Here is a 22,205-nt window from a genome sequence, read left to right on the forward strand (position 1 = left end):
GCTGCAGTGAGCCAAGATTGTGCCACTGTACTCCAGCCTGGGTGACAGAACGAAACTTCATCTCAAAAAAAAAATGTGATTCAAAATGTTTACAAATTATAAAACCAGACAAATGTTTATAAATTATAAAACCAGACAGATGTGTAGAATTTCTGTTATTATTACTACTGATTATTACTTTAGTTTCTTTACCAGTCGTTATTACCTGGGCAGTGATTGCTTTGTCCAAATCGTCCCGTTTCTTCATCAGGGTCTCCAGACTGTCTAAGAGACCTTTATCGTCTGACTTCAGGGAATTCTCACGTGCCACCATCCAGCTCTCAATTTGATCACAGTTCCCTTGGAACATCTATGAGGAATTAAATGAGAGGCATATGGTACAGTCCAGGTGGTGTGGAGGAAATGATGTTCCACCTCTTTCGTGATTGTGACACAAAGGGTTTTGCAAGGAGTTCTTACCATCTTCCAAGAAACACTCATATGACAAATCTTACCTGAACTGGAACTTTTCCTCTTTCCCAAACACACACTTGATGTTTATGTATAAGCTGCCTCCAGTTTCTGGGGTGCTAGTTCCTACTTCTTAAACCTTGTTAATACTGGTTGGTCATTTCCTTAAGACTCTGTAAAATGTTATCCTTCAGGATAGCCTATGACACAACCACTCACTTCCCCCAAAAGCTTTAATCACTTATTTCTCTTTAGCCTGAAAGCACTTATACATTATGTTTTATTAATGATCAGTTCATTGTAGTAGAAAAATATGTCTATATGTCTAATTTCACTATTTAAGAAATGGGAAACTATCTTACTAATCTTTGTGGCACCCAGAGCCTCCACAGAGTAGTCTCAACAAACATCAGCCAATCAATTCCTCAGTCAATCAACAAATGATAATCAACCCACCACATGTTCAGGACTGATCAGCATCTTGTTTGGCTCTTCTAACAGGAAAGAGCAGAGAATATGACAATGATTGGTATAGAAAGCATAGTACGATGCTAGATAATCAAGAGATGAGCTCCCTTTGTGGTAATAATGTGGAAAGTCTGGTGAACTGAGCCTGTAATGACCACATAAAATGGCATAGAAGAAACAGACTACTCAACCTGCTTAACAACTGGGAATTAGCTGTACCTGCAACTCCAGGCACTGGTCTAGGAACTTCTTGCGTTGTTCCCAAGCCTTCTCCAAATCATCTCTCTCCAGCCTGACAGTTTGAAGCTTTTTTTCAATTTCAGGGCTGGCACGGTGCCCACTGTCTATAAGTTCTGCACCAAAGTCCTCTAAGGCTTGGAAGGAGGGAGCCTCTGCCTCCATGTCAGCACGGTGCTCCTGTGGGAAAAAGGGGGAAGAAATCAGTGAGGCCAATTCCATTGGAAATTTTTTAAATTAGTAGAGGTTTCAGGTCATATGATCAGTGGCTATAGCTTTTGTAGTTATACCCAATGTCTCTCCAGCAAGATCTCTGTGCCAGTTAAGTCTTCAGCCAGCTCCTGAGATGATACCATGCCACCAATGCTGCTGATCCAATTCTGCAGATCCCTAGATAAATAGACACATTGGAATTGACAAGAAAACCTTGCAACTTGCTACAGGGCTATTTGTCCTACAGTTTTCCATTCTCTAGAAAACATTTCCAGCAGAACATTTTTTATCTGGCTCTATATGCTTGCTTTTTTTATTGTATCACTTAATGATAACAACCCCTTGTGTTTGAAAGCCTCTTCATTTTTATTACCTTTTTCAATTCTTTCAGTAATCCTGCAGAGATTCTGGGAATTTTTTGTGTTCATTATGGAGATAAAAAAGTCAACTTAGAAAAGATAATTAATTTGCCCATGTGATATAACTAAAAGCAGACATCTTGAATAGAACTCAGACCTCTGGAATCCTGGACTGTTACATATTTCATTACTTCTGTTGGTTCTTGTTCCTATAAGTGGTTTCTAGGGTTTGAAGATACATCTTATTATAGAGTCTCAAAGAAAGCATGTCTTTCCTCTTACTTGTATTCTCGAGAGAATCTAGCACATATTTTGACCAACACACACATACATATATATGCAGGCGTCCACACTGTTGATTATATCAAGGCCTATTTCCCTACCCTTTTAGTAGTCAGGAAGTTAGACAAGGAAAACTAAGGCCTATCTGCCTAAAAGGCAAATTTTAACCATGCATTAACTTTAAAGCATACTTGATGGATAAATTAAGCATCTCATAAAGAATGTCATTACTCTTGTTTGCTCGATAGGAACCCTTAGCTCTAGAGAAGAGAGGTCTCTTCTTTTGCAAATTCATTTATTCACGCCATTAAGTTTTACTGGGTGCTTGCTAAGTACCAAACATTGTGAAAAAGACATATCTATGCTTTCTAGGAACTCATACTTTACATTACAAATGGAAAAAAAAAAAAGCAAACAGAGCATAGGCATTAATAGCAATTTAAAAAACCTGAAAGCAAAAGTATCACAAAGGGGTAAAATAAGATATTAATGTTGCTCGTGGCCTGGGAACACTACTTTGAAATATGAGGAGTATAGCTTCATAAAGGGAAGGAGGAAGCACTGGAACGGGTGTGGGTGCTATTTATTTAAACTGTGTCAAAAACTATAGCTTTTCAGCGCTGAATTGGGGAGGGGATTTCTAAGAGTAACTACAGTCATTTACCAAAATTTGCCTCTTTTTTTCTTGAAAAGCATTGCCTTGAAAGCTACAACTTCCTGGACCCTCTAATGCTCCTCCCAGCGGACTGATGTGATGGAGCGGACTATGGGAAGTGTTGCACAAAGTATGTTTGTGAGGTGAATTTTGGATTGTGATAATGTCTAGACTTTAGCAAGATATTGACGATTCTCTGGAATTTGTTCCCCATATTCCTAAGTTTATCTCTCACTACCTTCTTAACGCCCCGCCCCTGAACATGTTCTTATTCCTATTCTTTTCTTATGATTGTGTCTTTGTTTGCCTAGTTCAGGCTACAGGAATTGTTTTCTCTTCTGTTAAAATTTTGACTGATAAGGTGTAATAAAAGACCACTTTATCTACAGTGCATCATCTATTCTACCCAACTCGGAATTCCCACTGCTGTTTGTTAGCATGTGTGATTTGGGCCGCATTATGTTCTATCATAGTTATTTGTATCCAGCAGAATACTGAATATAGTAGAAGACTGAATACTACTGTCCCTTCGGTAGAACAAAACTCCAATACCCCACAACATAGTACCTTATATACAGTATACATTTACGGAAGCTTACTTAATTGGCTTAGATGGCTTCATATTCTTTCAAACTTTGTATTTTGTTGCTTCAGGTATCAAACCTGAAATTTTTATGCCTTGCAAGAGGTGAGACTTGAACATATTAGTGCCCTCCAAACCCTGCAGTGAACATCATCTGTACCTAGATTGCTCTTAGACAGTCTACTTAGGGGCCAGACATAGAATTACCCATCCCACTTTACCTGGCTTTGCTGAGGAACAGGTAGAATTTCTCGGCTTCATTTAGGTTCTCCTTACGATCCTTTGTACGCCCCTGCAGATCATCCCAGGCCTCATTCAGCTCCATCCTCTGTCTCTGCAGGTCCTCAGTGGCATCTGGATGGGACTCACAGAGCCGCTCTGCTGTCTCCCCCAATATGATCACCTAGGGAGGTGCAATAGCTCTGATAATCAGCCTATAGATGCACCTGAGTCTTAGCAAAAGGAGAGTCCTGAGTCCCAGTATTCAGCTCCCCAAATAGACATCAGTGATGTACAAGCATGCCATAATAATTTATAAAATAATACCAACCTTTTAGTCCACATAACTCCCTGAGGTAGTCACAACTGGCATTACCATACTTCTTTTTAAGAATAAGAGGGTTGTGGGGAATAGTGGTTAAGTGACTCTGCTGGTTAGTGGCATCCTCAATTAGGAAAACCAAGAGTCTTGATTCTTCATGTGAGGAGCTTCTTTTTGCTCTGCATAATAATGCCAAGCCTTTGAGTGTACCCAGCAAGCTCCAGAGTACACTTTTGTATTAAAACAGAATTAAACTCATTCAATTCCTTGCTAAGAAAAACATGCACCATGCTCAGGCATTGGCCTGACGATCCTGGGTATGGACATTTGCTATTTCTCTTGGGCTACTGGCCTCCATCTAGTTGCCACAAGTCTGTAACCCACTAAAGAGGCAAGGGGATATAGGGTGCTCACTCAGACAGCAGGAGTTTACCATGTTGTTTCCCCATGTTAATGGTCATGGGGCGTAACCTTTTCATGGTCTTGCCTTAGTGAGAGAGTACAAGAACAAATATGGCACAAGACAAAGAGAAATATAAGAATAAGAGACTGGGAAAGAGAACCAAAGAAGGGGGCATGGGTATAGGGCTAAATGCAAAGTGGAAAGTGTTGGAAAAGCTTTGAAAGACATGTCTCACCTTATCTCCCAGGGGTGCGAGGTCCCTTTCAAAGGCCTTATGCTGTCGCTGAAGAGCCTGAACACTGAACAGATCTGAGCCAGGGTCTGTGGCACTGAGGGCCTGGCACTTCTTCTCAATCTGCTCCTTCGTGTCATCTGCTTCTCTGGTATACAAGAGAGTAGAGAGTTTAAAAGTAAGAATATGTACCAGAGGCAGGTTAGTGGGGCTCACAAGAAAGTTATCATCACTACCACTCCCCACCTTCCCACTTCCACCTCCACCAATCGCCATCATTCTTTTTTATGTGCTAGAAACTTAGGCTCATTTAATCTTCACAACTCCTAGAGGCATAGTTACTATTCCCATTCCCATTATACAAATCAGAAAACTGAGGACTGAAGAGGATATGTATTTTCTCAAGAGTATATCGCTGCTGAATGGTGGAGCCTAAGCTTGAACCAGTAGATCTGATGGTTGTCACATGCTTAACTATCACATTTCATAGCTTTCTATCTTAAGTGTTCTGAACACCCAGACCTGTCTGAGTCTCAGTTTTTCCTTCCCTGCATCATCAAAAATACATTTATACACAGTAAAGGTGTTTGGTTTCTGTTTTCTTTGTTTGTTTCCTTGTTTGTATGTGTCTTTGTGGTTCTTAGTTTGAAAATCAAACAGGAAAAATTTTGAATGAGCTGTTAGTCAATGTGATGTCTGTTGCCCTCTACTGTCGGCTTCTAGTTCAGAAATGTAATTACTTAAACCTCTTGTTTCAACTTCAAGTTTCTTTCTTTCTGTTTTGATTTTAAAGACAGGGGTCTCACTCTCTTGCAATAGGCTGGAGTGGAATGGCGTGATCAAGGCTCACGGTAGCCTCAGCCACCTGGACTCAAGTGATTCTCCCAGCTCAGCCTCCCAAGTATCTGGGACCACAGACCTGTGCCACCACACTGGGCTAATTTTTTTATTTTTTATTTTTTTGTAGAGATGATGTTTTGCTTTGTTGCCCAGGTTGGTCTCCAATTCCCAGCCTAAAGCAATTATCCTGCCTCGCTGGGATTATAGCTGTGAGCCACTGCACTCAGCCTGTTTTATTCATTCTCATGGAAATATATATAGACTTCTAATTATGTTCCAAGGCCCAAGCCTAGGCATTAGAAAATTGAAGTTCGTTGTCTGAAAGTGTCCTGTTTGCAAAGTGAGAATTAAACTACTACAAAACCTAATTTTCCATTGGCACATTGTCTCGATCTCAAGAAAAAAGACTATATTGATATCTATGGTTCCACTTAGAAGTTTTTTTTTGAGTAGGTTTTAAGGCAGCACTGCTTTTTAGAGTTAAAATTCTTACCTGTGAAACATCTCAACAGCATAGGCACTGCCTAGCAGCTGCCGCTGTTCATCTGCAAGCCTCTGCAAGGAGCCCCAGCGGGCATTCAAATCCTAAAAGAGGCAAAAACATCAGACTTGAGACGGAGAACTAATGCGCATAGCTCAGTGGTGTCTGAAGACCAGACGAGATTAAAACCATAGTTGCTCTTATGTTATTTTCTTCAGAAATTGCATAGCTTTGCTTCTTTCTTGGACAGCTTGAGCTTGGGCCTCATTTTTGCCAATGCAGCAGAGAAAGGGATATCTTCCCAAACTGATGTTCCAGGGTGAAACCATCAACTCTGGAGCAGTAATCAATGCTTGCTATTACAGAGACTACACTGTAAACTCCAAAAGAATGAGTGGAAAGTGTGGCCTTGGTAGTTAGAAATGATCACATTTCTCTAACACTAACAGTTCTGTATCCTGAATTGAATAAACTGAGTAGGCTCGTAAAGCCCTATTTTCTATAGGGGGTAAGTACATTGCTCCCCTTCACATTTCTTCTCCCTCTCATCCCACAACAACCACTACAACAAGAGGTAGAAAACTCATCCTCACTGGCTTATGGCAATCCAGAGAACTAGACTGAACATTTATTGACATTCATTAGATCTTTTATGGAATCATAGACCAGATCTGAATCAGGTCAAGGATGGCCTCTCCCCCATTTCTACTGACCTTATTCTCCTTCTTCAGTATGTTGATCAGAGCCTGGGTCTTCCAGTAAACTCCATTAATCAACCTCTTCCCACTATCATAGATTCTTTATCTGCATGTTCTTTGCATTCACGTAATTGAGAATTTCTTGTGTGTGTGTGTCAGTGAGAGGGAGGTGAGTGTGTGTTGTAATTTAAGAATTTTAGGTCAGTCCAAATGTATATATTCCAAAATTGCAATTCAAATTCAATTATATTATTGGGTTTAGATATAAGGAAAAAACTTGGTATAGCCTGGTACAGAAGATTAAAAGGAAATTTGGATATTGTAATTTGGATATCATGCGATCAAATACTTGCTTTTCAGATGTGGAAACTGAGGTTTGTAGAAATGAAGAGACTTTTCTGAGGACACATAGTCAGACAAGAATAGAGGTATGAACTTAAATCTAATTTACCTAACGTCCGGTGTAATATTATCTAACCTTCCTCATACTGCCTCTGAAAGCTACATCTGCATTTCTGCTACCAATACTTTTGTCTCCTTTCCCACTCCGTCCATGAAATGACATATGTGAAGGCATGGAGAACACTCAATATGTGTTAACAAATGTGCCTGCTTTAATTAAGTTAATTTAGACAACAAAAATATATGGACTATTTAAGCTATTGTCTTTGGCCTTTCCTGTGGCCAATTCCACGCTGCTGTTACCTTCTGCATGTTCTAGTGGATATGCAGAATAGAATGTTGCATGTTTTAGTGAAATGAGGACTCCCAAACCCCAACCTGGTAGGGAGGAGGAATGGAGGGAGCCTTAGTTACCTGCCGAATTTGAGCTCCTTCTGGTGTTAGAAGTCCTTCAAATAGTAGATCATCAGCTACTTTGTTGATATCCCTTAGCCGAGGTTCATTGGTCTTCAAATCCTGAATGGGCAAATTCATCCAAAGAAGTGTAAATATCCTCATCAAGAATCTGCCATACTTACCTGTCCATCTCTGCCCCTACTTGGCTAAATAGCAAAACATTGCTAACCTCACCTGTAATACACACCAAGCTCCCTTCCTCCAATCCACTACTGAGAAGAGTATCCTTAAAGATCTTGACAACTAGTGGCTATCCAAAACTTGTCAAGAGAACTATTATTTATCTGCAGTATGAAGCATAGTTATTTTTCTAGATTTCTTAAAATCTCTCCTGGATTAAGTTATACCACTAGAAGGATTGATACCTGAGCTGTGTAACATCCTTTTCCACCAGTACAAACTCCAGCTTTATAGATTTTCATTAACTGAGTTCTTATCTGCCTATATTACAAGATATTGTAAGAAACAGCTCTAAGGAGTGTTATCTCTCTCCCCCACCCTGCTCTCTTCCTCTCTCTCTCTCTCTCTCTCTGTGTGTGTGTGTGTTATGTTGAATCCCATGTGGAAGATATCAATAGAAAAAGAAAGAAAAGAAGGAATGTACACTCACTGCTAGTTAAGATAATAGAAAAAGGATGCTGAAAGGGTTTTAGGTAGGCAAAAACTTAGAAATTGTTTGTCAAGTCAGGTTCTTCCCTTTCCACCCAAACTCTGCCCCATAATTAAACTGTGCACATGGTCCAACAATGCCTCATCTTAACCTGGGCATTAGAAACAAAGTATAGCATAGAGCGAGTTGTGAATAATTTAGGAAGACCAGCACTCCAGTCAAGACTTTGGAGTGGGAGGGACTGAAGGCTGCAGTTAGGGTAACTAGTGTTCTCTGCATTTCCCTTCCAGTTACTGACAACTACAATACCCAGAGGGAGCTCTGAGCCAGGGAGCTGCCAATAGCTTTGGGGAGAACATTGAACAAGTGTGAAATAAATTATTTTTATTTATTTATTTTTTTAATTTTATTTTTTTAAGATCACATAGACTAAGCTTCGGGATACAAGGGAACTACGGCAAACTTCAAAAAGGTGTCTGGAGAAGGTTCCTCTTTCTCACCTTTTGGAACTCATCAAACTTCTTCTGCAGCTCCCAAACATCATCTAGTTCCACCCCAGTATTTTCTGCCTTTTTCTCTTGAATCCATTCCAACATATCTCCTGCCTCATAGGCCAAGAAAAATTCATTGTAACGTTGCAACAGACGACGTCTGCGGTCTTCTGCGCGATCCAAGAGGGAGCGGTATCTGGATGGAGAAGTCAAGAAAATGGGAAAAGTGGAATAAAAGAAAGAAAAGTGGAACAAAGAAGGAGGAAAAACAGAAGAGCAGAGGCTGAGGGAAAAACGTAGAGAAAAAAGGGACAAAAATGAAAGGAAAAAACAAAAGCAAAAGAACAGTAGAAGAGAGGAGGAAATAAAGATAGAAGGAAAACAGCCTTCGGGGCAGAAAGATAAACACATAATATTATATTTAAAAATAATAAAAATGCCAGTGACCCAATAGTACGGCTGGCAACGTTCCTTTCTCATTTCATCAAAGTGACATTTTTACATGAAAATTGACAATTGGATGTGAAAAGCCTGGTGTAGTAAATGAAGTTCATATAGATGTCAGGAGACTTTTTAATAACCTTGAAAGAATGTGGGGCAGGAATCAGAAAAGCCCTGTTCAGTGTCTGACCTCAGGAAATTGATGGAACAATTCTGGGGTTGCCTTTCCTCAAAAAGAAGCCAAAATATTTAAAGGATTCTAGGTTTACTTTCAATTCTTAAAGTCTTTAACTTTTCCATAGCATCTCTAATCTAATAGATGCAGGGTCATGAGAAGAATGTCTTCGGCCACAAATGTCTGGCCACACACTGTTCAGTTCTCCAGGCTCCAGAACTTACTGGTTCTCAATCTGCTCCTGGCGTTCAGTGATGTTGCCTGGCTCTTCTCGTCGCCGCCGTGGGAGCATCGGAAACTCATCATGGGCCAGTCTCTTAACATAAACCGCTGGGACAAAGCCCTGATGATCGTCAGCTTCCACCTTCCACCAGTCCTGAAGGGAGAGAAGATCCCCACTCCTTCATTAATTCTTGGAAAAGCCACAAATGGGAGAGGCTTCAACACTAACTAAGTCTCTTGGCACAGGTACAGGTTAATGGCAAAGATAAGCTAACTGTCTAATGGGTGGCACATAATTTTCATATATGACCAAGAAATTAAATGAGGAATTGCACAGCCAAGCCCCTGAAATCAAGAACTGGATACCTAATGTTAGGCCCTTAACTTTGGAGAGGTTTTCAAACAATGAAGACAGCTCTTTTGATGATGGGGCACTTTGTTCTCAGGAGTTTACAAAAAAAAAAAAAAAAAAAACACATGCAGCCAGGCTCCAGCTGGATTTCTTGGCAGTGGAGCGTCTGTGTAGGAGGATATTGCTCAAAAATTTCTTCTCCTCTATTCTTCTTCCAGAGGTCTGAAAAATGTGAATTACTCTGAAATTCATATATCTAAGTGTTGTTTTATTTTTGAACTGTTGCTAGATCTACTGACACTCTGAGGTTAATTTCCTCAAAAAATAATCAAGAGGACTAGACAAAGATAAAAGGGACTGGCACACATTATTTGATAATGAAAACTCTGCCTCTCCAAACTATTTTCTTTTCTTCTTAAAAATTTTGCCCAAACTTCCTAAAAAATAGCCCAACTATTTTTCTTCTTAAAAATTTTTGTAGGTTAATTAGGTATTAGATATAAAAATTACTTGAGTTCTTATGAAAAATATATTTTAAAATCCCAACCAATATTTTATCACTGTTCTCCCAGGTACTAGATCTAAAGAAAATCAATAAAAGGCTCATCTTTTAGTAGGCTCCTTCTAACCCCAGACACTGTTGTTTTATCACTAGGAATACTGGCACAGAAGAGGAACAAGTAAAGAGAAAGAAAGAAAGGTACAGTTTAGTCCTTGAAATATAGAATTTCCAGTCATACTTTCTATATCTTTGGGTTAATTATATAACTTCCATTCTTTATGATTTTAACTGCAACATCAGGATTGTAATTCCTAAAGATATGTGTAGGGTCCTGCAAAATATATAGAGAAAAAATACTACTTAATCAGTTACAGTTATTTAGGAATTAAAGTAATCAAAAATTGTTGGGTGGTGAAAATATGAATATCTGGCAGGATTGGGAGAGATGGTTCTGAAAGAGCTACTTTTTGATGGAAAGAGTAGAAGGAAAAGTCACCTTATTGATGGAACTGAGCAGCGTTAAGACATCACCTTTCTTCATGGTGACTTCTCGGGGGCTGCGGGCCTGGAAGTCATATAAAGCCATGACCCTTTGTTCTGCAGCAGCTCCATCCACTGGTGCGGACTGTTGTTGCTGAACGAAAACAGGAAGCAGGTGTCAGTCACACATTGGAAATATCTCCCTGTGCAGCCTACCAAGGGTGTGCATTCCCTTGGGCTTCCCAGAAGAAAAGAGCCTCTGGGTGGACCCTCTTACATGGCTGCAGAGATTAAAGTATGTGGTCTTTTTCAGAGAGACTGCTCCATTCTGACACTTATCAAGGGGACAGTCAGGTTGGGAACTATAAACCCAGAACAAGGAAGCAAATACACAGTTTGTCAGAAATGTATTAAATACTCTAACCCATCAGTTCTTAAAATGGGAGGAGTGTATTTTAAGAAGTGTACTTCTTTAAGAAGGTCTAAAAGGATTATACACATCAACATTTCAGAAAATTGTTTGAGAAAGTGAAAGACCCACTGTCTGTCATCACCTTTCGCCTCCACTGATAATTCTTCCCACTCCTTCTGGCCTTTAAGTTACTATATCAAGAGCTCTGGACCTTCTATTTGAGGGATGAGTGATCAAAAGCACAGGAAAAGCCACAGAATTTCAAAATTGAGAACAATAACTGAGATCATTAAAAATATTTTGAGCCTCTGTTTAGTAAGCAGCCTGCATTGGTAGAATTTTCTTTGACTTGGACTTTCTGCCAATATCATGTCTCTGAGAAATGAAGCAAAGCATAACCCCTCTTCCTAAGGAATGACCCACCCCTTCCTCAGATTGGAGTTGACGGTGCACTTCCCCCTCCGATGTCATATCCTTTAGGTAACATGTTTCCTCATAGCATACAATGTATAAATTCATCTGTTCTTGTTTAGGCACCCACGGTGCAGAGCCTGGTGAAGACACAGCATAGAGGCCTGTAAATGTACGCTGACTTGACAGGTTGAGTCTGTGTCTTTTGTTTACTCTGGATGTGCAGATTAACAACCTTTCATTGAAAGAATTCCTTGAAGGTAACAATTATGTCTTTTTTTTTTTTTTAACCACTACATTCAGGAGACATTGTTATAACATTTATTTGATTCCAGTTCAATTAATCTTCATGACACCCCACTTCGCCTTATACCTGAGCCATTCTTATATTCTCAACCAATTGCATCTTCCATTCTCACGTTCTTACCCAATCGCATTTTCCACAAAACTTGATTGTTTTGTGCCTCAGTGCATTTGCTCTCATGGCTTATTGACTAGAAAAATCCTTCTCCTCTTTCCCTGTACAGTAAACCACCCATCTTTTTTTCTTTAATTCAGATAAGATGGTTTCCCTTGACTATGAACATTTTCCTATTTTCCAGTACTGTTATTTCAAGAGAACACAATAGTCCTTGCTTTGAGACTCTTTGTCCTGTTTATACATCGATAACATGCACTTATTGTTAAATCTCTGGGCTTCTAATAGACCGTAATTTTTCTTCAGATCAGGATTTGTTATTCATACTTGCATATAGTAGCCATTTAGTAAGTGTTGGCATTAAAAATTAAGAAACAAAGGAAGGGAATAAAGAAAAAAGATACAAAGAGATACAAATGAAGAAAAGTAAGAAAGAAAGAAGGGTAGAAATATAAAAGGAAGGAAAGAGGAAAGCCAAAAATACATCAATGAACCATGATACTATTTATCAAAAACTTCTTTTGGACAAAGTCTCCTTTGGACTAAATTGCGGATGCTACAGTTCCTGCATGTAAACGTCATAGAACTTAGTGTTTTATTTGTCATTGTTTTGGGGGTTGTGGAAAGTAAAAAGTCAACAATAAAGACAGTTTCTGTTTCTCTGTGGTGGGAAGTGTGTGTTCTGTCATCAGTAAATTAGTCTTACCTGGCAGGCTTCTGCCTGATTTCGTAGAGCTTCCATACTGTTTCCAAATGCATTGAGATCCAATAGAAAGGCCTCGTGCTTCTTTAGAAGAGCCTGGATTTATTGATGGAAGATCATCAGAATGAATATAGGAGGAACACTATTATTTCAACTACTCTTATTTTAGGTTATGCTATTTGTCTTCAATCCTGGTAAAAGCCACTTTCCATCTATTATAAAGTTCTTTTTAACCCTAAATTTGCAAGCCTTAAGAAAATGGGAGTTAATAAGTTGTAATTTCAATATGTTTACTAAAATCAAAATTAACTCAAATTTGCAAAAGTATTTTTATCAATAAGATTATAGCCAAAAAAAGGATGCTGTTGATATTGTTACTTTGATAAACATTAGCATAACTTAAAAAGTGCATGCCAATTATTTCTAATGACAAAGGTTTGGGAAATACTATACCAGCTTCCTATAGGACAATGAGCAAAACAAATAAATAGATACAAAGTGTGATTATAACCTCTGAGGTTTTTCCTGCCCCAACATATCTGTCCAATTTTATTTTAATAAAGTAATTAAGGGGTCTATATCTTAAAACCACGATTGGTTTATAAAAGCTCAAGTTTGGCCGGGTGTGCTGGTTCACACCTGTAATCCCAGCACTTTGGGAGGCCAAGGCGGGTGGATGACAAGGTCAAGAGATCGAGACCATCCTGGCCAACATGGTGAAATCCCGTCTCTACTAAAAATACAAAAATTAGCCAGGCGTTTGGCAGGCACCTGTAGTCTCAGCTACTTGGGAGGCTGAGGTGGAAGAATGGTTTGAACCTGTGAGGCAGAGGTTGCAGTGAGCCGGGACTGTGCCACTGTGCTCCAGCCTGGCAACAGAGCAAGACTCCGTCTCAAAAAAAAAAAAAAAAAAAGCTCAGGGTTACTCTGGAAAGTTTAGGATGGAACTATGACTATGATTCTGGACACATTCTTTTGATTTAGATAATATCTAAAGAAAGTATGAATCTCTGTGGGATGAGAAAATGTGGTGTACCTTTCAGGATTCCTGTCAACTCTGAGGAAGTCTCAGCAGATGAAGGCCAAAGGCGGTAACTCTGGAAACCCCAAATAATCTAGCAAAATCTGTAGCTGTCCCACCACCTAAGCAAACCCTAAATTGATAATGTGGTTGCATTTGTTGAGGATTCACAATGTTAAACCCACTCCCACCTTACCCCAGCCGCTTCTTCATCAGCCCCATAGTTAGTATTGTCTACAACAGGCTCCTTCTCTCTGATCCATGTTTCTGCTTCATGCAGGTCAGCCAGGTACTGCTGGAACTGGACATTGGCTTCAAGATCATTTTGTCGCCTAGCAGCTCTAGCACGGAGAGACTCCATATTCTGGTTCAAACTCTTGACCCTAGAGGCCACGTCTTCTGCAGCAAAGTGTCCTATGGAGTAGTTATAGAAAAGGTGAGTATGATCATCATGAATGTTTACCGTACACTCATCCTTTTGGTATCTTGAAAAAGAGAAAGGAAGTTATAAGGATGGTACCTTATTTAGTCAACATTATATTTTTCTTGACTTACCTGGGAATTTAAATATCCTAAGTGAGATTAAGTGGCAATACTTACGAATGGGAGGTAGGCGTGTGGTGCTGAATAGGTTGGTATAGTCTGACAAATACAGACTTGAAAACAGAATACGAATGTGTGGGTGATGCTCAGAGTTCCAAAATCGCGTCTTCTTTAGATTAAGCAGAAAAATCAGCAGATTTCCATTTCTGCCGATAAAGAATTTATCACTATGATAATTGCTCTTCTACCCTAAACAACTAAAAAACAGTAAAAGCTGCAAGATAAAATGATTTTCAGACAATGGATAGAGGGCTGTGATTCTGAGAAAAGGGAAATAAATGAGATATATTCTGTAATTGCCAAGCTTATGCCTCTAGAGGTTTCTGGGCTGTGGGGAACTAACCCAAATAGAGCTACCAGTCACACTGAGCTGAGGAAACAGAGATCAACATTTGGGAAAAAGAACTAGAACTTGTGAGGTAGAGTATTAAAGAGAAGGGCGTCACAGACAGATAGAACACATCAGAGATGGCCCCTTGAGTATTTGTCTGACTACTTATATGCACACATGTGTAAAGAAATCCTGGAGGGTGAGAAAAGAGTGATTTAAAAGCAGTGGCCAAACAACTTCTAGAGCTCAAATAAGAACGAAAATCATTAACATTACCACCCACCAAAATGGGAAAATATTGGAATACATGAGATAGGGTCCTCAGAAATAACATATCAATATTAGACTCATCTCTAAATCAGTCCCTGAATAAAGCCTGCCCCGGGAATACTATAACAAAACAGATTCAAGAAGCTCAACAATCACCAAGCTGAAGAAACAAGAAAAGTCCCATTAAGTTATATTATAATCAAATTGTTTAACACCAGTGATAAAGAGAAAAGCTTTAAAACAGAGGGAATAAAAAAGACATATTACATACAGAGGAGCAAAGATCACGATGACAGCAGACTTCTTATCAAAAATTTGCAAAGTCAGAAGACAACTTAGTGCATCTTTAAAATACTGGAAGAAAGAAATTCTCAACCGAGAATTTTATATGTAGTGAAAATATATTTCAAAAAGGAAAGTAGAATACTTTTAGATGAACAAAAGTGTAGAGAATTTATGGATAGAAGACCTGCAGTATAAGGAATGTTAGATGAAGTTCTTCAAGCAAAAGAAAAATAATACAAATGAAAATATTAACCTAGCCTTAGAGGCGCCAAGATGGCCGTGAGAAGACAACACCAGAATGCAGCTCCCAGGGAATGAAACGCAGAGCGCTAGAGGACCTCACGATTCCAAAGGTGGTCCTGGGTTGGTTTTGGTAGGACTGATAGGGCACTGAAAATAGCCCAGGGAAGGAGCCACAGGGCGAGAGCCGCCCAGGGGGAACAAATCAAGACGGGGGTGGGGGGTGAGGGGGTGGGGGGCGTGAGGGGATAAGGGGCGCACCTGAGTTGCAGCCGGCTCGGAGGGTTGGGAGGCACTTCACCCCCTCGGAGCTCCGATGCGGAGCCTGTGCTTACCTCATCCCTCCTACAACCCACGGTCCAGGAGAGCCCAGCCAGACTGTGGGGCGCCGTGGGTTGTCCATGCAAAACTGAGCTGCGGCTACCGCCAGGTGGGGCAAATTGTCACACGGACCTGGGCGGAAGTTTGCACTAACGCCAGCGGGACAGACCGTCCCACAGAGGGAGGCAGAGTTGAAAGCAAGGAAACAGACCATAAGGCCTGGCAGGCCCCACCTCCACAGAACTCGAACTAAAGCCCTCGCTAGAAAGCTTGGCAGCAAATACACCAGTTTGACCTCAGCTAGGAAGATGGAGCTCTGGGGGAGACGCCATTGAGAAGGCGGCGCCAATCTCACCTGCAACAAGCCCCGGGAAAGGACCACCCACCCAGCAATCTGACTGAACCTGAGAGGCCAGCAACGCCCTCTACAGGCCAAAAAAGATATAGCTCCAACCTCAACAGAAAAAAACATCCACTCAGGGACTCCTCCTGAAGTCACCAACTTTAAAGATCAAAGGGAGATAAATCCATGAAGATGGGAAAAAAAGCGCAGAAAGGATGAAACTGTCAAAGAACAGAACACATCTTCTCCTCCCAGGGATCACAACTCCTCACCATCAAGGGAACAAAAAAAGACAAAGAATGAATCTGATGAATTGACAGAAGCGGGTTTCAGAAGGTGGGTAATAACAAACTTCTCTGAGTTAAAAGACCATCTTCTAATCCAATTCAAAGAAACTAAGAACCTTGATAAAAGGTTAGATGAAATGCTAACTAGAATAATCAGCTTAGAGAAGAATATAAACAACTTGATGGAGCTGAAAAACACAGCATGAGAACTTCGTAAGGCATACACAAGTTTCAACTGCCAAATAAATAGATCAAACAGAAGAAAGGGTATCAGAGATAGAAGATCAAATCCTTGAAATAAAATGAGAAGGCAAGATTAGAGAAAAAAAGAGTGAAAGAAAATGAACAAAACCTCCAACAACTATGGGATGATGTGAAAAGACCTAATCTACGCTTGATTGGCATACCTGAATGTGACGCGGAGAATGAATCCAAGTTGGAAAACACTCTTCAATATATTATCCGAGAGAACTTTCCCAACCTAAAAAGGCAGACCAATATTCAAGTCCAGGAAATACAGAGAACACCACAAAGATATTCCTCAAGAAGAGCAACTCCAAGGCACATAATTGTCAGATTCACCAGGGTTGAAATGAAGGAAAAAATGCAAGGACAGCCAGAGAGAAAGGTCGAGTCACCCACAAAGGAAAGGCCATCAGACTCACAGTGGATCTCTCAGCAGAAACCCTACAAGCCAGAAGAGAGTGGGGGGCAATATTCAATATCCATAAAGAAAAGAACTTTCAACCCAGAATTTCATATCTGGCCAAACTAAGCTTCATAAGTGAAGGAGAAATAAAATCCTTTACAGAGAAGCAATAGCTGAGAGATTTTGTTGCTACAAGACCTGCCTTATAAGAGCTACTAAAGGAAGTACTAAACAGGGAAAGGAACAACCAGTACCAGCCACTACAAAAACGTACCAAATGGTAATGGTAATGACACAATGAAGAAACCATGTTAACTAACAGGCAAAACAACCAGCCAGTAACAAAATGCCAGGATCAAATTCAAATGTAATAATATTAATGTTGAATGTAAATGGCCTAAACACCCCAGTCAAAAGACACAGACTGGCAAACTGGATAAAAAGTCAAGGCCCATTGGTGCACTGTATTCAGGAGACCATCTCACATCCAAAGACTCACATAGACTCAAAATAAAGGGATGGAAGAAGATTTACCAAGCAAATGAAGAGGAAAAAAAAAAAAAAACACGAAAACCAAGGGTAGCAATCCTAGTCTCTGAAAAAATTGACTTTAAACCAACAAAGATCAAAAGAAACAAAGAAGGGCATTACATAATGGTAAAAGGATCAATGCAACAAGAAGAGCTAACTAACCTAAATATATATGCACCCAATGCAGGAGCGCCCAGATACATAAAGCAAGTTCTTAATAACCTACAACTTAATAACCTACAAACTCCCACACAATAATAGTAGGACTCTTTAACACTCCACTGACAATATTGGACAGATCAATGAGACAGAAAGACAACAAGGATATCCAGGACTTGAATGCAGATTTGGACCAAGTGGACCTAATAGACAGTTACAGGACACTCCACCCCAAATCCACAGAATACACATTCTTCTCAGCACCACATTGCACTTACTCCAAAACTGACCACACAATTGGAAGTAAATCACTCCTCAGCAAACACAAAAGAACAGAAATCAAAACAAACACTGTCTCAGACCACAGCACAATCAAATTAGAACTCAGGATTAAGAAAAGCACTCAAAACCACACAATCACATGGAAACTGAACAACTTGCTCCAGAATGATGAATGGATAAACAATGAAACAAAGAAAGAAATAAAAAAGTTCTTCAAAACCAATGAGAATGAAGACACAATGTACTAGATCCTATAGGACATATTTAAAGCAATGTCTAGAAGGAAATTTATAGCAATAAATGCCCACATGAGAAACAGGGAAAGATCTAAAATCAACACCCTATCATCAAAATTAAAAGAGCTAGAGGAGCGAGATTAAAAAAACTCAAAAGCTAGCAGAAGACAAGAAATAACTAACATCAGAGCAGAACTGAAGGAAATAGAGACACAAAAAAACCCTTCAAAAAATCAATAAATCCAGGAGCTGGTTTTTTGAAAAGATCAACAAAATAGACCACAAGCCAGACTAATAGAAAAGAAAAGAGAGAAGAATCAAATAGACGCAATAAAAAACAATAAATGGGAGATCACCACAGATTCCTGAGAAATACAAACTACCATCAGAGATTACTACAAACAACTCTATGCACATAAACCAGTAAATCTGGAAGAAATGGATAAATTCCTGGACGCTTGCACACTCCCAAGACTAAGCCAGGAAGAAGTTGAAACCCTGAATAGACCAATAACAAGGTCTGAGGTCAAGGCAGCAATTAATAGCCTACCAACTAAAAAAAGTCCAGGTCCAGACAGGTTCACAGCTGAATTCTACCAGACGTACAAAGAGGAATTGGTACCATTCCTGCTGAAACTATTCCAAACAATACAAAAAGAGGGAATCCTCCCTAACTCTTTCTATGAGACCAACATCATCCTGATACAAAAACCTGGCAGAGACACAACTAAAAAAGAAAACTACAGGCCAATATCTATGATGAACATTGATGCAAAAATCTTCAATAAAATACTGGCAAACTGATTGCAATGGCACTTCAAAAAGCTTATCCATCACGATCAAGTAGGCTTCATCCTGGGGATGCAAGTCTGGTTCAACATATGCAAGTCTATAAACATAATCCATCACATAAACAGAACCAAAGTCAAAAACCACATGATTATCTCAATAGATGCAGAGAAGGCCTTTGACAAAATTCAACAGCCCTTTAGGGTAAAAACTCTCAATAGACTAGGTGTTGATGGAACGTATCTCAAAATAATAAAAGCTATTTACGATAAACCCACAGTCAATATCATACTGAATAGGCAAAAACTAGAGGCATTCCCTTTGAAAACTGGCACTAGACAAGGAAGCCCTCTCTCACCACTCCTATTCAATATAGTATTGGAAGTTCTAGCCAGAGCAATTAGGCAAGAAAAAGAAATAAAGTGCATTCAATTAGGAAAAGAAGAAGTCAAACTGTCCCTATTTGCAGACGACATGATCATATATTTAGAAGACCCCATTGTCTCAGCCCAAAACCTCCTTAAGCATGAGGGTAAAAACAAATGGAAGTATATATTTAAGAATCTTATATTAAACATGAAATGCATAATACTATTTGAAGTTAGACTATAATAGATTAAAAAATCTATATTTTAATTCCTGGAATAGTGGCTTTCAAAATTTTGCTTTTGGGATTCCTTTACAATTTTAAAAATTATTGAGGATGCAAAAAAGCTTTTGCTTATATAGTTAGACTCATTAGTAGTTCCCATATCAGAAATCAAAACAATAAGTTTTTTAAAATTTATTTCTACAAGGTTTATTTTTACAATGTTTTCTTTTTTCCTTTTTTTTAAATATATATTTTATTGTGTTTTAGGTTTGGGGTACATGTGAAGAACATGCAAAATCGTTGCATAGGTACACATATGGCAATGTGGTTTGCTGCCTTCCTCCCCATCACCTATTTCTGTCATTTCTCCCCATGTTATCCCTCCCCAACTCCCCATACCCTGCTGTCCCTCCCCTAGTTCCCCCCAACAGACCCCAGTGTGTGATGTTCCTCTCCCTGTGTCCATGTGTTCTCATTGTTCGACACCTGCCTATAAGTGAGAACACGTGGTGTTTGATTTTCTGTTCTTGTGTCATTTTGCTGAGAATGATGTTTCCCAGTTTCATCCATGTCCCTACAAAGGACATGAACTCATCATTTTTTATGGCTGCATAGTATTCCATGGTGTATATGTACCACATTTTCCCTGTCCAGTCTATCATCGATGGGCATTTGGGTTGGTTCCAAGTCTTTGCTATTAAAACAAGAAGTTTTGAAAGAAAAGAATATACAAGTATATACTCCATTAGACAGAACAGTGACATCATCACCCATCTGTTGGCTCTGGAAAACTCCACTCTATGCTTATGAAAGAATAAGTCGTTAAAAGAAAAATAATAGTCTTAGCACTATTATGAAAATATTTTAACTTTGTGAACCCACTAAAAGTGTGTCAGAGGCCCCAAAAAGACTCCAAATCACAATGCCAAAATCATCGCACTGTAATAAACACATACACACACACAAACACAAAACAGCAAATGTAGCTAATAGGCCAATTTGAAGATAAGATGGAATCACAGTAAATACAAAATTGATCTAAAGAAAACATAAAGTGATAGATAAAAAGAAAAAATATAACAACATGCCAGATTTAAAATAAATCATATTGATAATTATACTAAGTGTAAATTGTCTAAATATTACAATTTAAAAAGAAAAATTACCAGATTGAATATAATAAAAACAAGGCCTGATTATATCTTATTCATAAGAATCTCACTTGAAATATAAGAAACAGAGTATAAGCAAAAGAGTGGAGAAATATGCACCATGCAAAAACTAATTAAAAGATAGCTCATGTGGCTTTTATTAAAGTCAAAGTAGGTAGACTTCAGAACAAAGAATTTCACCAGGGAAAAAGATTGATATTTTATAATGTGAAGATTTAACTTCATCAAAAAGACATAACTATCCTAAATGTATATGCACATAATAAAAGAGCTTCAACATATATGAAACAAAAACTGATAGAACTGAAAAAAGAAGAAGACAAAATCCACAACTATAGTTGAAGATTTTAAAAACAGGTGAATTTCTATAGTAACATAGATATTCCAAGTAAACATTTGTTGGTTTGAATTACTGGGTTGGGATCTGCAGTTTTGCTCATGAAACTGAATTTTAACCTATACTTTTGAAAACTAGATATTGGTTGCAACAATTGATTCTTCAGTCAACAGAGGAAAAATCCCAATGTAATCTGCATTGTTTACACCATACCTAGCCTTATGATGTTCAGAACTGAATGTCATACTTAAGCACCAGGAATTTCTTAACTGAATGAAAAGAATGAAGAGAGGCACTGAAACTATATAAAGTGAGAATCGAAGAAATGGAACAGTTTACTATGAAATAGTTGGACATTGCATAACTAAGATCTGCCTTCACAGATCTGGAAGCTCCAACATGGAAAAGAGACCTGATTTAATTCATAGGGCTTTGTAAATTAGATTCTGAATTCTGAATTTCTACAAAGAAGCATGTTAATGATTAGGATAAAGACATTTTACTTTAATAATTTTTGTTTTACAAAAAATAGTGGTTCACAGGATTGAAATATTCCTATTATTGGAATATACAAACAAAGCCATATGCCCATTTGTCAGAAATGCTAAAAGAGAATTAAGTGGGAAAATGAGTCAGATATTTTTAAATTCCCTTGAAGCCCTAAGATAGTACAAACTTCTTCCCAGAGGTATGGCCTGGTGATGTTTTGGCCAGCTGAATCTCAATCATACATACCTTCCTCTACCATTTTTTCCCCCCTTTCTGTTATCGCTTGAATGCGTGGTTCATGGCTGGCAATGTTCTCCAGGATGACTTGGTGCCTATTCAGAAGATTTTTGGAGGCAATCAGGTCCTTTCCTGCAGAGGAAAGAAATTTCAAAGTTTGGGATCATCCTGGTGTATGGAAGTAGCATACCTCACTTTTTTAGAACTCTTGGACACACAGGTTCTTCCTTTGAGTTCTAACCATTGAGTAAGATTCTTTAAATTTATATCATCTGTTTGAATCTACTTTATCTTTGCTTTTTCTCTCACTTCTTTTTATTCATAAATTTCAGTTCATTATTATATAACAGATAATGAAACATCACTATTTTTGTTGAAAGATAGGCAGGAAGGCAAGTAACTTCTTAGTTCAAATGTCCAATATTATGCACACAATTGTCTTTCAGCATATTGTGATGTACAAGGAAGGAACTTCTACTTGCTAATTTCTGTGGACTTCAGAAAGATTTTAAAT

The 22,205-nt window shown here is 38.8% G+C and overlaps 1 protein-coding gene across 1 annotated transcript in view; it reads right to left on the reverse strand.

Annotated features, from left to right (window-relative positions):
- Nucleotides 1-22,205, reverse strand: part of SPTA1 (spectrin alpha, erythrocytic 1) — a 97,905-nt gene that overhangs the window by 40,409 nt on the left and 35,291 nt on the right. Inside the window, exons 18-30 of the mRNA XM_064370743.1 lie at nt 21,701-21,823; nt 13,735-13,952; nt 12,521-12,613; nt 10,590-10,727; nt 9,242-9,393; nt 8,411-8,597; nt 7,259-7,360; nt 5,757-5,848; nt 4,427-4,571; nt 3,469-3,650; nt 1,446-1,545; nt 1,138-1,335; nt 206-349 (exon numbers count right to left, since the gene is read on the reverse strand). Of these exons, the coding sequence (XP_064226813.1) occupies nt 206-349; nt 1,138-1,335; nt 1,446-1,545; nt 3,469-3,650; nt 4,427-4,571; nt 5,757-5,848; nt 7,259-7,360; nt 8,411-8,597; nt 9,242-9,393; nt 10,590-10,727; nt 12,521-12,613; nt 13,735-13,952; nt 21,701-21,823 (1,874 nt within the window). The remainder of the gene's footprint in view (nt 1-205; nt 350-1,137; nt 1,336-1,445; nt 1,546-3,468; nt 3,651-4,426; nt 4,572-5,756; nt 5,849-7,258; nt 7,361-8,410; nt 8,598-9,241; nt 9,394-10,589; nt 10,728-12,520; nt 12,614-13,734; nt 13,953-21,700; nt 21,824-22,205) is intronic.

Source organism: Aotus nancymaae, unplaced genomic scaffold, assembly GCF_030222135.1.
Source record: "Aotus nancymaae isolate 86718 unplaced genomic scaffold, 86718_ANA_hifiasm-v0.15.2.pri h1tg000108l, whole genome shotgun sequence".
Lineage (NCBI taxonomy): Eukaryota > Metazoa > Chordata > Mammalia > Primates > Aotidae > Aotus > Aotus nancymaae.